The following is a 14875-nucleotide window of genomic DNA, read 5'->3' as shown; positions in this document are numbered from 1 at the left end:
ATGCGCACCACATCTCCAGCCACCTCCGCGGCACTGCAAGCTGTGTGTGACCCACGAGAGCAGAAACCCCAGCCTCAGAGAAATGGGGCTGGGCAAGATGACGCTGGCCTCTCCGGTCCCAGGCTGGAGGCCTGAAGTTCCGCACGCAAACTTGGGTCCCAGTCTGTCCCAGGGCTGCCGTCCTGGGCGTGCCCTCTCCTCCAGAACCCCCAGGGTCAACACTACAGCCTCGCCGCTCGGGGAGAGGAACAAGAGGTGTCCAGCAGCCTTCTTGACAAGTGACAGAAGCTGCGCCCACCGACCTCAGGGCTGGGGCCAGGAACGCCAGCCCCGGGCGTCCACTTGGCGCAGCGAGCAGTGTGCTCTCACCCGCAGGGTCAGAACCAGGCTCCAGACTAAAGTCAACACTCGAAACAATCAATCCGCTGACCATGCTGAGCAGGAGGGAGGGCGGCCTCCCGCCCTCGCTGTGCCCCCAGCCGTCCTCCGGGCCCCGCAGCCCCGGGGCCGTGGCCTCAGCTACCAAAAGGGCTCTGGGCACCCCCGGGACAAAGGGCGGGCACAGACTCAGGCAGAGGCTGCTCAGAAGAGAAAGGCCGACGGTAAGATGCGGCTGGAGCCCTGGGTCTCCGGTGGCAGAGACGCGACGGTCCCCTCGTCCATGTGAGCCGCTCGGGCACCATGCGCTGGCGAAGCCCCGGGGCAGAGGCAGTAACGCCCGGCAGGGAGCCCACGTCAGCCAGCCCGGCACTGCGCTGGCGCCCCGTGGCCCGCACCACCGGCGGTCAGTGGAGGGGACATGACGCAGCAGCGTGTCATCCCAGGATGGACGTCCCAACGGAACGGAAGCTAAATCAATACATAATTTGCTTCTCCATAAACGACATCAAGAACCCGCTCTCCCTCCACCGACAAGGATGTGCCAGATGCGGGCATGGGGTCCGGAGCGGCTGCGGGAGCGGGCCGGCGTCACCAAGGCCTCGCACGAAGGCACCCGGGGTGACGCGCACACCTCCCCACCTCGGTGCGGGCTGCCAAAGACAGATGGGGGTGAGGGAGCGCGACTCCCTCCCGTCCCTCTGTGCATCGAAAGAAGGTCCCAGTGCATGAAATACAGAAACCACAGCACCATGAAGGAGCCATGAAGAGCACAAATGAGTCACAAAACACAAAGAAAACGTCCATCTGACAACATACGAGACCTGTGGTGGAAAAGCTCAGTGACCTGTCGGGGCCACCTGCCGCAAACAAAACAGGCTGCGTCCTTCCTATGTAAAAAGCTCTTCTGAAAAATAGGAAAGACAAATAAAGGAACAGGGAAGGTGCAGAAGCGGGCTGCCTGCAGAGAACCACGGCTCACGGAACCTCAAAGGACGCGCACGTTCTACAAACTGGCCCCCGCTGTTCGCCCTTGACGTGAGCAGAGACCTACGCGTGCGCCCGCCAGCTCAGACCAGAGGCAGACTCCCACACGCAGAGCAGGGGCTCCACGGGCAGCGCCTTCAGAGGGGGACTAGGCAGCGCCAGCTGACCTCCGTTGCTCTACGGGCTTCGTGCGTGCAGGCCCCAGTCGGAGACACGCACTCATACCCTGGGCCACAGGCGGGGCCTTGGGATGCAAACCCGGGGCCAAAGGGCCCATCCAGCTCCCAACACCACCCGCGGGTTTTCTAAACGTCTGCACGTGGTCTCAGCAATTGCCCAGCTTCGTCCGCAGAGGGAGTTAACTAGCACGCACAGTGGCCGGCAGACATGACACGCCCCGCAGCCCAGGGCCCGTCATACGACAAACCCCAACAGCCTAGCACAGGAGTGGGCATGCCGCGTGCTGCTGGGCCACATGCCCATGCTAGAGGACGCGTGGGGCCGGGACCAGCCACACGTGCAGACAACGGAAACAGAGAAGCCTGCAGTGGGGACAGCCACGCCAGAGTCCCCGCACAGAGCGTCCACGCTTGTGTGTGTCACGCTAACCAGAGGGCAGTGGCGGGACACCGGCGCGAGGAAGGGCAGCGAGCTCTCGGGGGCACGGGCGGGTGAGCACTGGGGGCTCTGCAGGAGGGAGAGGACGGGCCAGCGGCGGGAGATGCCGCCAGACGTGGAGGGCCCGCGCTCCCCACCCCAGCCTGAGACAGGAGGTCGCCTACCACCGATGGTGCAGATAGACTGTTTTCTTCATTTTCCGTTTACTTATTGGCACTGCACTCTGCAGGCAGGTGGCCTCGTAGGATTCTTTTCAAAAACCAAAGATATAAAAGAACTGAGGACAAATTTCCCTAACCAGAGACAATGTCTGGGAAGAAAAGCGACAAGATTACTCACCGAACAGGCCACGTCAACGTATTCTCAAAAACACACCCACCAAGTCTTACTGCTAAACACCGTTTCTGCTGTGAAAGCCCTCTCCGAGACGAACTCCCAGATGCCCCAAACTGGTGCGCACATCAAATAGAGAGACTCAGAACCCTTAGGACCAACTTCCACCACAAAGACACGGTGACGCGGCCGCGGTGGTTTCGGAGCTGCAGCCGCAGAGCTGTCCTTCAGAGATGACCCTGCCAGCCCTAAAATCTGACAGGCCGGAATGAGGGCAGCACCCATGGGCAGAGGGGAGCGGCTCCTGGGGGGGCTCGGGCCAACCTGTGGTGTCCCCTCAGGGCAGACTGTCCTGCCAGCGCCTGGGCCCCCGTCCCCAGCACGACACGAATAACCCGTCTGCTCCTCTCACGACCCCTTGTCCCACCTCTGCCAACCCGGCCCGTATCGCCATCGCCTTCTGCAGGCCACTGTCAGGGGAGACCAGGTGGGGGACCGTCCACTAACCAGGCGCCAGAGGGCCAGCGAGCAGCACAGTTGCGCTCCAAGGACGGAGGCAAACGGCTCATCCTCACGGGCTCCTTTCTCTCAGGGAAGGAAGCCTGCAGGGGGCCGCCACCCTGAGATGCTGGAGCCCAGCTCGGCCTCCCTCTGGCAGGGGCGGGGGGGCCTCAACGTCTGCCAGGGAGAAAGGGGACAGTGCGAGAGGTGCCAAGGACACCCCAAGCAACACCCGCTCAACATGCTCTGGGGCGTCCCCTCCTCGCCTCCTCTCCACAGTCTACGACCATCCCACAGCGGACAGGCCGGGCCCGGCTCCAGGCTCCTTGCCAGACAGGCTGCACAGCCCCTCCCTGAACGTGGCGAGCACCCGGCCCACAGAGCGGACGGGGACGTCACGGACACGCTGGCGAGCACGGGTGACACTCAGGCTCAGCGGTCACGGCACGTTCACCGAACCGTACCTCTCTCTGAGTGGTAGGGACGTGAGGACCCTTCGTCCCCAGGAGACCAGGAAGGCCCTAACCTCACGCATTCCCTGAGCACCTTGAGGTGGGCTTTGGAAAACCCACCAGCGCGCCAGTACTCACAGGGGGACGGCCGCCAGACCCACGGGCCCCAAGCACTGAAAGGGCCGGACGGTCCCCGCTCAGCCACGGGGACATGAGTGACAAGCAGACGGCCCGGCGGGGTCCGCTGCCGGGCCCCACGAGCCGCGGACACGGCCCCTTGCCACCAAGCGCAGAGCGCCGGGTTAGAAAGCGTGAGCCGCGTGCGCAACGGCACCTGTCCAGCCCGTCTTTGCCGGTACGCGACACCCCTCAGGACGCAATGAACCCCCAATGGCCAGACAGCCCCACATGCCCCAACGGGTCCAAAGACTGTGGCTGGTGGATAGTGCCATAAAGACCACGTCCCCTCTCAGTGGGAAGATTCAGGAGTGGCGGGAGCGGAGACGAGGCTCTCAGGCGGTATCCGGTGACAGGGGAGCCCTGAGGACCCGCCGGCGACCACAGCCAACTCCGCTGACGGAGGAGCTCCAGGAGCCGAGGTGGCACGCCGTCCCGACACTGGGCCGCCAGCTCTCCGCGGGGCCAGGCCGGCCTCCCGAGCCGCGTGTGGAGGAGGCAGTGCGCGAGCCGTGCAGGGGGCGAGCAGGGCGATTCCGAGGGACGCTGCCACAGACAGGGCCGGCGGCTCCCCCAGCCGGCCACGGGCGGAGGGGCCCGTCTGCTCGGAGAGCGGGAGACCAGCTCGGCCAGGCAGCCACCGGCCGCATCCGGAAATGGGGCAGCTGACACCTGCTCTGACCAGGTCAGTGTGCGGGCACAGCCGGGTCACAAACACAAAAGCCCACACAGGGACACAGAGACACAAAAAGTGCGCTCCCTGGGTGGAGATGGAGGCGTTGTCTTTTCCAGAACGCACACGAGCTTCTCCCGTTGGGAAGCGTTACCTTTCACAAAAGCGGTTTCAGAGAGGGGCCAGGCCCTGACTTCCACACCTCCGCCAGGGCTGCCCTGGTGGCTGCCCTGGTGGCTCCCCTGGTGGCTGCCCTGGTGGCTCCAGGCTGGGGATCGGGGCATTTGCTCACGTGTCAGCTCGGCTTCGCAGAGCGGGGACCAATGGCACAGAGCGAAGGGGCCTCCTCCGCAGCCTGGCCCTCCCGCTCCCCCCGATGCCAGAGCGAGCCCCGATCTGCCTTCCCACCCAACTCTCCACGCTGGCCCCCAAAGGGCTGCCTGTTCTCCCCCCAGACACGGGTCAGCCATCCCTACGATGGTCAAATCCAACAGCCTCCTCCGTCCAACGGACGCTCATGAGGCCCGCCATGCTGCCAGGGAGGGGCCGCTGGGACACGCTCCAGGACAGAGCAGGGGTCGTCATGAGCCTCCCTGTCACTGCTTGGGCCACGCCCTGCAAGCTGAGCTCTGCGAGGATGACCTCACAGGGCCCCCCAGCAGCCCTCTTGCCGGTGAGGGAGCCAACCACAGGAAGAAACCGGTGGGCAGGACGTGACGGAGCAGGCCGGCTCCCCCAACTGCCCGCCAACCTAGCAGAGAGGGTCACTGAAGCACGCGAGGTCCGGGACAAAGGCAGCAGCCCTACAGATGGCTGCGGAGAGGAACACAACCCCAGACCCGCACAGGCCGGCCCAGAAGCTGCGGCGCACCCCACTCCAGCGTCCCCACCCTGAAGGGACAGCCTCTCACTGCTGCCCGAGGGGAGCTCGGCCTCCCAGGTCCGCAACGACCCGACCAGAACAGCCGACTCTGGGCATGTCCTCATGCCGGCCACTGCCCACTGCCACACGAGGCGGCTCGGGCGCGTGTCGGGGTGGGACGGACGCCCAGAGCCTCCGAGGAGCACAAACACGAGCACTGCCAGGGCTGGAGCCTGATCCAGACCTGGACCCGGGGCCTCAGCCAACAGGTACACCAAGGCCCCGCAGCGTGGCACCCCCGTGGCCTGACCGTAGAGTGGGGTACGGTCCTCCCAGTCCCAACCCTGGTCCTCTTTCCCATGGCCAGGCGGGACCTTGGACCCCAGCCCTGCGGGGTGGCTGCCGGGCTCACCCCGATGGTCCCCTTTGCTTCCCTGAAGGTAGACACAGGTAGACACGGACTCCGGAGGCTACACTGGGCCAAACCAGGGGACCCCTGCTGGGAGGAAGGAGGGCCCCTTGCTCAAAGGGGTTGTGACCATCGATGAGACCCTGGACCTGGTGAGCGCGGTGACACGTGGGGCCCACACCCTGCTGTAGCTCACACTGACTCTGGGAGCCCGGGTGAGCCCAGCATGTCCCGTCTCTCCCCCACCCGCTATGTGGGCTGTGTAACGCCACTGGCATTTGGGTCATCAGGGCTGGGCAACAGTGTGGGGACAGGGCTTGGGCTGGGGCTCTCTGAGAGGGGCGCCCACAAGATGGCCTGAAACCGGGCAGGGAGGTGCCGGCTGGAGGGCTGCCCCAGCCACCTGTAGGGTAAAGACAGGGGCTGGCCAGGCCCTGCCCGCTGCACACCCTGAGCCCAGGCCTACAGGCGTGGGTGTCCTGCAGACACTCACCACCCCATACCTACCCTGCTTTTGGCCACCAGGCCTCCCCCAGCGTGGATCTCAGCCCCCACCCCACGCTCAGGGCTGCCGGGATGGGCACAGAGGCTCCGGCCGCTCAGCCTAACACAGGCACAGCCCACCCCCCCATCAAAGCACAGGAACTCAATGGGTGGAGGGCAAGCTGCGGCCACTCCAGGGTGCTGGGACGCTGCCGTGCCCCCAGCCCCACACCGAACCCGCTCGGCACAGATGGCGCAAGCAAGTCCCCGCGCGGCCGGGCTGCAGCGCCCGTGGGCATCAGCCAGGTCCCCCCACGCTTCACCCCCCATGAGGAGCCCGTCTACGGGCTGGAAGAAGGTCTTGGAAGCGAAGCGGCCTTGGCTTGTCCCAAAGTGGGAGGAAGGGGAATTCAAGCACAGGACCAAGGCCTCCCACGTTCCTCCTCCCAAGCGCTGATGACAGAGGGAGCGGGACGCAGGCCCCAGGCCCCACACCGTCTCCCAGCCATCGGAGCAGGCCCTTCCGGCTGCCTCCTTGACCCTGCCCTTCCCGGCTTCCTGCTGCTGCAAAGAACGGGCTGGAGGCAGACTAAGCCGCGGGCAGCCCGACGGCGGGCCCCTTCCTGCGCCCCAGTGCGTGACTGCAGGTCGGGGGCCATCAGCACTCCAGCTCTGCGGTCCCGCGGCCCCAGCAGGCCCAGGGCTGGTGAGCCTGCCTCCCCGTCCTCCGCACGGACAGGCACACAAGACTTCTGGGCCCCGTGAGTCACGGTGCCTCTGGAGGCAGTGGGTGCCCCTCCCTGGGGCTGGGCAAAGGCGCTCTCACCCCACAGGTCTCGGGAGACGTGGCCACCGCCCACAGGCGGGCGCCGCGCACAGCAAGGAAACAGGGCGGCCCTCTGGCTCCCGGACCTGGCGAACACTGCCAACCCCTGCAGACCTCCGGGACCCCCCTGCAACGGTCTTCAGGAGGGCCACAAGGCCACGGGGGAGTCAGACACCCCCTTGGCCAAAGCAGTCCCCGCACAGCCAGCAGCAAGGCCCCAGCCTGGCCCAGAGCCATCCCCGCTTCCCGCTCATCCCACGCGGGCGGCGCGAGGTGAGTAATGAAACCTTCCCGGTGGGTCGTCTCGCCCCTACCTCACAGCTGGACAAAAAACTGGGAAAGTCTCTGAAGCGGGAGAGCGTTACGGAATCCTGGACGACACAGGATCCAGCCGCCCGCTGCAGGCTCGGCCTCGCGGCACACGCGGCTCTGCCGCCCTCTGCTGAGCAGACCGCGCGCCTGCACCTGCTCCAGCCGAAAGCCAAGGTCACGCCTCAGTCCCACCAGCCCGGAGGCTGGCCTGGTCCGCTCACCACAGCCACCTCGACCCTCTCCGCCACAGGCAAGTGGGCCCCCAGAGCACGTCCCGGCAGCCTCCACACCGCCCAGCGTCCTGGCCTTCAAGTGGGCTGACCGCGCTCCTCGGCGATGCTGACACTCCCCCCACCCAACCAAGCCTTCCCCGCGCACGCCTGCTCCCCTGGGCTTGGGTCTGGGGCCAGCACTGCCCACCCCAGGCCACACGCCCGAGAACTGACCCAACACCCTGCGCGCTTACGTGACAGCAGACGGGCCTGTAACCTGCCACCTGGCAGCGCGGAGGACGACACGGGACAGAACCGGCAGAGCAGTGTCCTGGGCGGGGCAGGGACGCAGGAGCCAGACGCCCCGTCCCCCCGACCGGCCGCGGGCCCTCACAGACAGACATGGAGGAGCCTCGAAGCCACATCACACACAGGTCCAGGAGCCCACAGACCTGGACCCCCGGGCAACGCCGAGTTCCGCTACTGGCGGGGACGGGGTGCCATCTGCAGCAGGAACTGGGGTGTCCTGTGGCTCTGCAGCATAGCCTCCTGCCCCTGGGGATGGGAGACGAAGCCACAGCAGCACAGGAACCCCAGAGCCCACAGCACAGAGTCCGGCCGGGGCCCTCCGGGGGGAGCTCAGCATCCCTGCTGGGAATCACAAGGCGGCCCATGGAGGCAGGACGCGGCTCGCAGGCCAGCAGGGATGGCAACGACGCTAGTACAGGCTCAGGGGAGACGCCAGCAGCAGCTCCCACACGGGCAGAGGCCACTGGGGTGTGAGCACAAGTCCACACCAGGGCAGGGAGCTGCCCGCGTGCACGCGGCGGGGACGAACGCGGGGACACACGGTGGGCCAGCCCCCCAGCGCCCCCCGCACGGGGACCACACCCGCCGCATGGCTCCCACAGGCAGACAGGCAGCACTTCCGCTACTGACTCAGCCCAGGGCAAGGACTCTGGAAGGACCATGTCTGCGCTGACCCGGGCCGGCAGGCACCCGCGCCCTCGCGGCCCAGCACGTGACTGAGCAGCAGCCGAGTCCTCGGACGCCACCTTCCACAGAACCCGCGCCTGCCTCAGGCCACCAGCCCCCGGGCAAACCCGGCGAGCCACAAAGCGCGCCAGGACCCAGGGCGCCGGTCAGTCGGGAGACAAGGGGATGCAGGCCAAGGCGGAAGAGCCGCTGGCAGGGAGGGCGGCCCGGCGTCGGGGGGAGGCCGAAAGCCGCCATCTGAGCCGTCAGGACGCGTCAGGCCGGCAGGCAAGGGGCCACAGCTTCGGCAGCCCCAGGCGGGCGGCGACAGGAATCAAGCGCCCTGTCCAGCACTTCCCACCCGGCCCACCCGCACCGAACCGGGCAGGACTCGGAAGGCAGACACCACGGCCGCCTCCGGCCTACAGACCTGCAGACCCGGCGCCCTGCTGGAGGCCACCGGCTCGTGAGGCTCCTGAACACACGTCCCTGACCAGCAGCAGCTCGGCCCCAGGCGACCTGCCCACTTCAGGGTCCCCAGGACCCGGGCTCTACCTGAGGCCCTCCTGGCTCCGCCGACTGCAAAGACCGCAGAGCTCCCGACACAGCCCGAGCGCTGAGCTCCATACCCCGAAGCCCGGGCCCTCTCATTCTGCTCGCGTTGCTTAGTTTTCTGTGTGTGATGACGTGTGACATCCTAAAATCACACTCTCCTGGCTGGGGAGAGGCCACGGACTAGCCAATGCCCGTCTTCCGTCTCCTAACCACCCCCCTCCCCGGCACTTCCGCCCGCGAGGCCCACTGTGCCGTGCCCCCGGCTCAAGGACCCGAGAGCAGAGCACACGTTTCTCCCGAGCTCCTCCTGCCTCTTCCTGGGACCCCATCTGACTGCCCGCCCCATAAAGACACCCAAGCGCCTTCCCCGTGGTGTTCCGGCTCACGCCACCCGGACGTGCACTGCTCTCTTTGCTGGGAAGAACGTGGTGCCCTTTCTGGGCGGCCACGCTTTCCGTGTGGTCCGGCATTTTCTACAGAGCCCTCGGACTCAGTGCGAAGCCAAGAGGTAACGGAGTTCCTTCCCCGTGAGCACAGACACGAGCCAAGGCCCCAGCTCTGCGGGTGGACCCGCTGACGTGCTAAGGGGCCGCCACTCCGGGGGCTCCCGCGGGACCACAGCGGCTGCTAGGACCCCGTCAGGTCAGGAAGGACGTGCTCATGCAGAGCGAAGAACCGAGAGGACTGGGCTGGGGTCTACAGTCTTCAAGAGGGTCCAGGAGAAGACGGGAGGGGCCCCTGGGCCCCTACAGCTGCCAAACAGGACCCACCGGCTCCTGGCCGATTCCCTGACGTGGAGACCACTAGAGGGCGGCGGCGGCAAGGTCCGGCAGGTCCAGCTGGGGTCCCCGTGATGCTGGTGGGCACGCAGCCTCAGCGGCTCTCGCTGCTCAGGGGAGGAGAGGCATGGAGGGAGAGGCCACCGTGCCCTGCGGGGAACCCGAGGGAGGCGCTGCTGTCACTCTCACTCCCGGATGGGGCCTCATCCCTCTGAGCTCCGCAGAGGGTCCGGCGCCCAGACCAGCTCCTCCCGTATCATCCACGAGGGGGACACAGTACGCCGGCCCCTCGCAGGCAGGGCAGCGCTGCCTGGCCAGCACGGTGAGAGGCGCACCGGACCCTCCCAGGCAGGCCACGCAGCGCGCCTGCCCGGCAGATGCCATGCTCAGCTGACCCCTAAGTGCAACGGGAGCCCCAATCGCCAGCAGCCGCCACCATGGACTGGCAGCGGCCGAGGCAGGACCAGGCTCTGTCCCACGGCTCCCGCCACTGCTCAGGGACTCCGCAGCACGGACGCCTCCTCCCGCGCTTTGCCCCTAAAGCCAGCCCCTCACAGAGCCCCCACTACAGGCAGGCCGGAGGCGGGTGCAGGACTGAGGGCCCCAGAGCACCCCGCCGACCCCACCACCTCGGGTCAGGGGGAGCCCAGGTGCGCACCCGTGGACGCGGCTGCTGCTGCTGACGGTGGTGCGTCAGCGGCCACGGGAACAAGAGCCACACACAAGCTGCCTCCACCGTACGCCGGGACGGAGCGGACAGGTGCCCAGGGCGCATCGCCGCGGCAACGGGTCTGGCTGGGCTCAGCCGCTCCGCTCCAGCTGTCAGCCACAGACGGGACCGTGAGGAGCACACGAGGAGGAGACCGCGTGCGCCAAGTGGTGCCCATCTCCTGCCCGCTGCCCACCCACCCCACGGAGGGCTCAGCCTGTGCGGCCCGGACTGGGGCCGGACCAGTACGCCTGAGCCCACCCCACGGGCAGGAGGCGAACAGCCGCACAGCCACCACAGAGGCAGGCAGAGCAGGGGAGAGGCCACATGGTGGCACGGCGTGGGGGTGGGGGGACGTGGGAAGACCGCGTCTGTCCGCTCTCTGAAGGCACAGTCCACACGGTGACTCAGAAACCCCGAAGAGCGACCCTGAACACAGAGCTCTCACCCGAGGCCGAGCGAGGGGGGAGAAGCCGTCCACGCGGACAGACGAGAACAGAACAGCGAGCGCGCTGGTCGATGAAGAGGCCTGAGTGCCCGCGGCCCCCGCGGCCCTGCGGAAGCACAGAGGCTCACACCGGCAGGACACAGCCCGAGCTGCAACCCGCTGTGTGGCGGGCGTCCTCCAAGAGAGCTGGGGGCCCGTGAGGGACGAGCCTGCCCTTGGGCCACCATAAGGCGTCCCACAGCTACAGGCAGACGCGGGAGGGGGCCCTCCCAGAGCTCCCCTTCCTGACTCAAAGCAGAAAATCCTGAAAACGACTGCAGGGGTCCCTGTCCTGCGATGTCCTCTGCCTGCACCTGCACCGATGCCCCTTCCTCCGCTAAGTCCTCCTGGATTTACCCTCTCGTCTGTGCCCTCGGAAGCCTACAGGATCAGCCTCCACGCTAAGATGCCAGAGAAGCCGCAGTTCCGACGGCCCCGTGGAGTTTCCTCTCACAGAGGCTCCCCCCGGGCGATACCCTCTTCCTCTCGTCTGTCTTCTGTTGGTTCACTCAGCTCCTGGCCGAGAACGCAGGGCCGGTTCCCCTACAGGCTTCAACGTACCGAGAAGCCGAGGAGATCAGGACGGCCCATCTCCTGTCAAACAGTAGCCACCGCACGGCCCGGCGTGCGTAACCCCAGGCTAAGGGCTTGACACAAGCCCAGCTGCGAAACTACAGCTCACGAGCCCTGAGAAAGGCGACAAGCAGGAGACGGAACCCGAACGCTATGAAGACCTGGAAGCCACGCCATTACCCGACACGGGGAGAGTTCAGAAACGCGCACGTGGAACGGACCGAGGACCGCGGGGCCGCAGAGACCAGCGCGGGCCGCGGCACGACACAGCCTTGCAACTCTCAGGACCGAAAGGCAGAGCAGGGCTCCCTCCGGCAAGGTGAAAAGACGGGCGGATCCCAGCAGAGCAGGATCCCGGGTCTGCGCAGACAGCCCTGCCCTGCCCGGGTTCACACGCCGCCATCGCCCAACCGCCCCACCGTGCGTGTGCCGCCCCCGGGGCAGCGGGGAGGCCTCCCTCCAGGTGGCGGCGGTGGCAGCGTGCCCTGTCCAGGCCAGAGCCCACCGCGCCCAAGGGCTGCGACCAGCAGCAGCCCGTCAGAAAAGCACCCCGCGAAGTCCCGCATGGGGAAGCACGCTGGGGAAAATGACCTGCCCCACACCGGAAGGCACAAAACGATACAGTCGGGCAGCAGCGGGGACGGGACGGGTGCCCCCGCGCGCAGCGATGTCTACGAAGACATTCTCAGGACATCACGATGACGGGAGCACCGTGTGCTTACCTGACGATAAAGAACAAGTGCCCGCGGATTCACGCACTAGATGCGTGTTTCCACAGCCCTGCAAACACGCGCTGAAAGAACCTGGGAGTGAGACGGTGCGCTTCGGCGTGTGGCGGAAGAGAGATGCGTACACGGGTATCTTTACGCCGCTCTTTCTACTTTAGTTCAGCTTAAGACGCTGCCGTTCTGAAAACACGCACAGGTTAGCGGCCTTACCCTGGCCCACACGTGAGTGTCTCAGACGTGGCCTGGGACCAGGCTCTGAACGCCCAGGCCTCAGCCCCGCGTGCTCACCTCTCCTGATGGAAGCAACACTCCTCGCGTCCGGGTCCAGCTTCTGCACCAAGGCGCTGGGGTCTATCTTCGTCCCGGCGAAAATATCGGTGCTTGTGAAAGCCCATTCCTAAGAAGGAAAGAAACCCTAAGATTTCTCCACGGCTCCAGAGTACACACGAGGCTGGTCACGCCGCAGGGAGAGCCCCCAGTGGGGTCTCCCAATGGGCCGGGCCAGGCCAGCTCCTCCACGGAGAGCCTAGGGGAGGGAACCCTCGCCCCCCAGAGCTGAGCCCTGGGCCCCGGGCCTCTAAGGCAGCACTCCCTCCCACCAGCCTCAAACGGGCTTTGCTCCTCCTGCTGTGGGGACCCTCCTAGCCCGGGCTCTGGATGGGTACGGACTGTGAACGGAAGGTCAACATTCAGAAGCACCGTGACAGGAGCCAGCTTTCCTCTGGAACCCGCACCACCTTCTCCCCACGGCACTCTCCCGTTTGGTGACCACCGTCCCGCCTCGGCCGTCTCTGCCCAGGCCTGCTTCCCACCACGGTCAGCCCACAGGGAGACTCCAAAACCCTCCCAGTCCCTCCACACACACGGTGCTGAGCCAGAGCCCTCCTCCCAGGCTCCCCCTCCCCCGGGTCATTCCAGGACAGGCATGGGGGGTGGGGGGGGCAGCGTCGACCCCCAGGGGAGTCACAAACCAAGACAGGCCTGTGGTGAGCACAAACCAGCCTGAGCGCCAAGGTGCAGGGCTGGCCTGCGGCCCAGAGCTGGCGCCTCAGGAGCTCCGGGCGGGAGGGGAGGTCAGTGCACAGGAGACGTCGGAAAACTCACAGGGACAGAGCTGGGCCTGGGAGGCAGCTGGGAGGACGGCGCGGGGAAGGCCGCGCAGCAGGTGAGGGCCAGCCTGCTGACCCTGCTGACCCGGGGGCCGTGGTGGCGCACAGCCAAGACTCCCTTTTTCCCCACGCGGCCATCCGGACACCGTCACAGGGGAGCTCCGCGCTCACGGCCTCAGAGGTCCGGAACTTCCCGTAGCAGGCGCGGGCTACACTGCTGGTGTCCTGCGGGGCCTGCGGTGCCGCCCAGTGACTGGAGACCGCGTGCTCCCCGCCGGAGCAGCCCCTGTAGCTGCGTCTCCACAGGCCCAGCGCCGCCCTCCTCTCGGCCCCTCCTCTTGCACACTCCAGAGCTCGCACCCACAGTCTCCACGTGACAACTCAACGCTCTGCCGTCGCGGTCCGGCTGGAGCGGACAGCGGCTCCGTGGGCGGCTCCTTCCCAGCTGGCTGCGGTCGGGATCAGCAGGACTCTGCCCGCGCGGGGCCCCTCCGGGCCTGGCCAGCACGGGACGGGGATGGGGATGGAGCCGCGGCTGCAGGGGCGCCACCTCCGGCTCAGGTCACGGGCTCCCTGCTCGGCGGGGAGCCTGCTTGTCCCCCTCCCGCCGTGTCTCCGTCAGGCACGTAAGCAAGACGGGGGCAGAGAGCGCGACCACCGCCTCCCGCCAACCATCCGCCCGGGGCGCTCACCGACGCGTCAGAGCCCCGGACCCGCGGCTTGGGCCAGACCGCGCTGGACCCCGCCCCTCACAGAACCCCCTCGGGAAGGGCCGCGGCGGCCAACGACCCCCCCCCCCACGAGCGCCGGCTCCAGTCCGAGGCGAGCCAGAGGCCGGGACCCCGCCCGCCCCCACCTGCTGCAGGGGACGCTGAGAGCCGCCCCCTCCCCGTCATCGCGGCTCCGACCGGCGGGCGAGCGGGGGAGAGCAGGGGCCGCCCCGCGGGCTTCTGTCGCGGTGACGGACCGTCCTGCCGGCCCCGCGCGCTGACCCCGACGCCCCGGCGCGCGACCTCGGCCCGTACCGCGAGCGCCCCGAGGGCTCGGCCGTGGGCAGGACCCCGCTGGCCGGACGCTGCCGCGTGGGGCGGGGCTGGGGCGCGGGCGGCCGGGTCACTGGACGCTCGTTCACCCGAAGCCGCCCGGTGTTCCCCCCCAGAGACCGCGCGGCTCGCAGGCGTCCCAGCGCCCGCCGCCCGCGCCCCAGCCCCGCGCGCCGAGCCGCCCGCGGCCTCCCACGTCCTGGGCTCAGACCGCGCTGCGGGGCCGTGCGGAGCCGTGCGGGGCCGCGGCCGGCGTCCGCCCCGGCGAGGCGCGCCGACCCCGCCGAGCCCCCGGCCCCGAAAGCGGCAGGCGGAGCGCGTCCGCGCACACCCGGCCCCGCACGGCCCCGCCCCGACCCCGACCCCGCGCGACCCCGACTCCGACCCCGCGCGGCCCCACGCCACGGGCGCCCACAGCGCCGTCGCTCACCTTCGCGCCGAGCCCGCCGGCCGCCGCCTGCGCAGGGGCCGCCTCCCGGGCCGGGGCCGCGGGGCCGCACAGGGCCTGCCCTGCCGGCCTCACCGCCGCCTGGTGCACGCGGGCCCGCAGCCCCCTCACCTTCCCCATGCGCCCGCCAACCCCGCCGGCCGCCGGAAGCCGGGACAGCGCACCGCCCCGCCGGCCGGAAGCTGGTCCTCCACGCGGGCGGCCCGGCCGGAAACAGGAGCCGGGCTGCTAGGATCCGCGCTCCTC

General features: G+C 68.0%; 1 protein-coding gene across 4 annotated transcripts in view; it reads right to left on the bottom strand.

Moving 5' to 3' along the window:
* The window catches only part of LOC111155710 (family with sequence similarity 207 member A), a 29939-nt gene extending 15186 nt beyond the window's left edge, over nucleotides 1–14753 (bottom strand). For all 4 annotated transcript variants that reach the window (XM_022516030.1, XM_022516031.1, XM_022516033.1 and 1 more), the window contains exons 1-2: nucleotides 14612–14753; nucleotides 12318–12426 (exon numbers count right to left, since the gene is read on the bottom strand). In XM_022516030.1, coding sequence (XP_022371738.1) covers nucleotides 12318–12426; nucleotides 14612–14749 — 247 coding nt within the window. In that variant the 5' untranslated portion in view covers nucleotides 14750–14753. The remainder of the gene's footprint in view (nucleotides 1–12317; nucleotides 12427–14611) is intronic.
* Between the last annotated feature and the right edge of the window lie 122 nt (nucleotides 14754–14875).

This window comes from Enhydra lutris, unplaced genomic scaffold (assembly GCF_002288905.1).
Source record: "Enhydra lutris kenyoni isolate GAN:26980312 unplaced genomic scaffold, ASM228890v2 scaffoldscaffold43, whole genome shotgun sequence".
NCBI lineage: Eukaryota > Metazoa > Chordata > Mammalia > Carnivora > Mustelidae > Enhydra > Enhydra lutris.
This window is presented reverse-complemented; position numbering and strand designations above follow the sequence as displayed.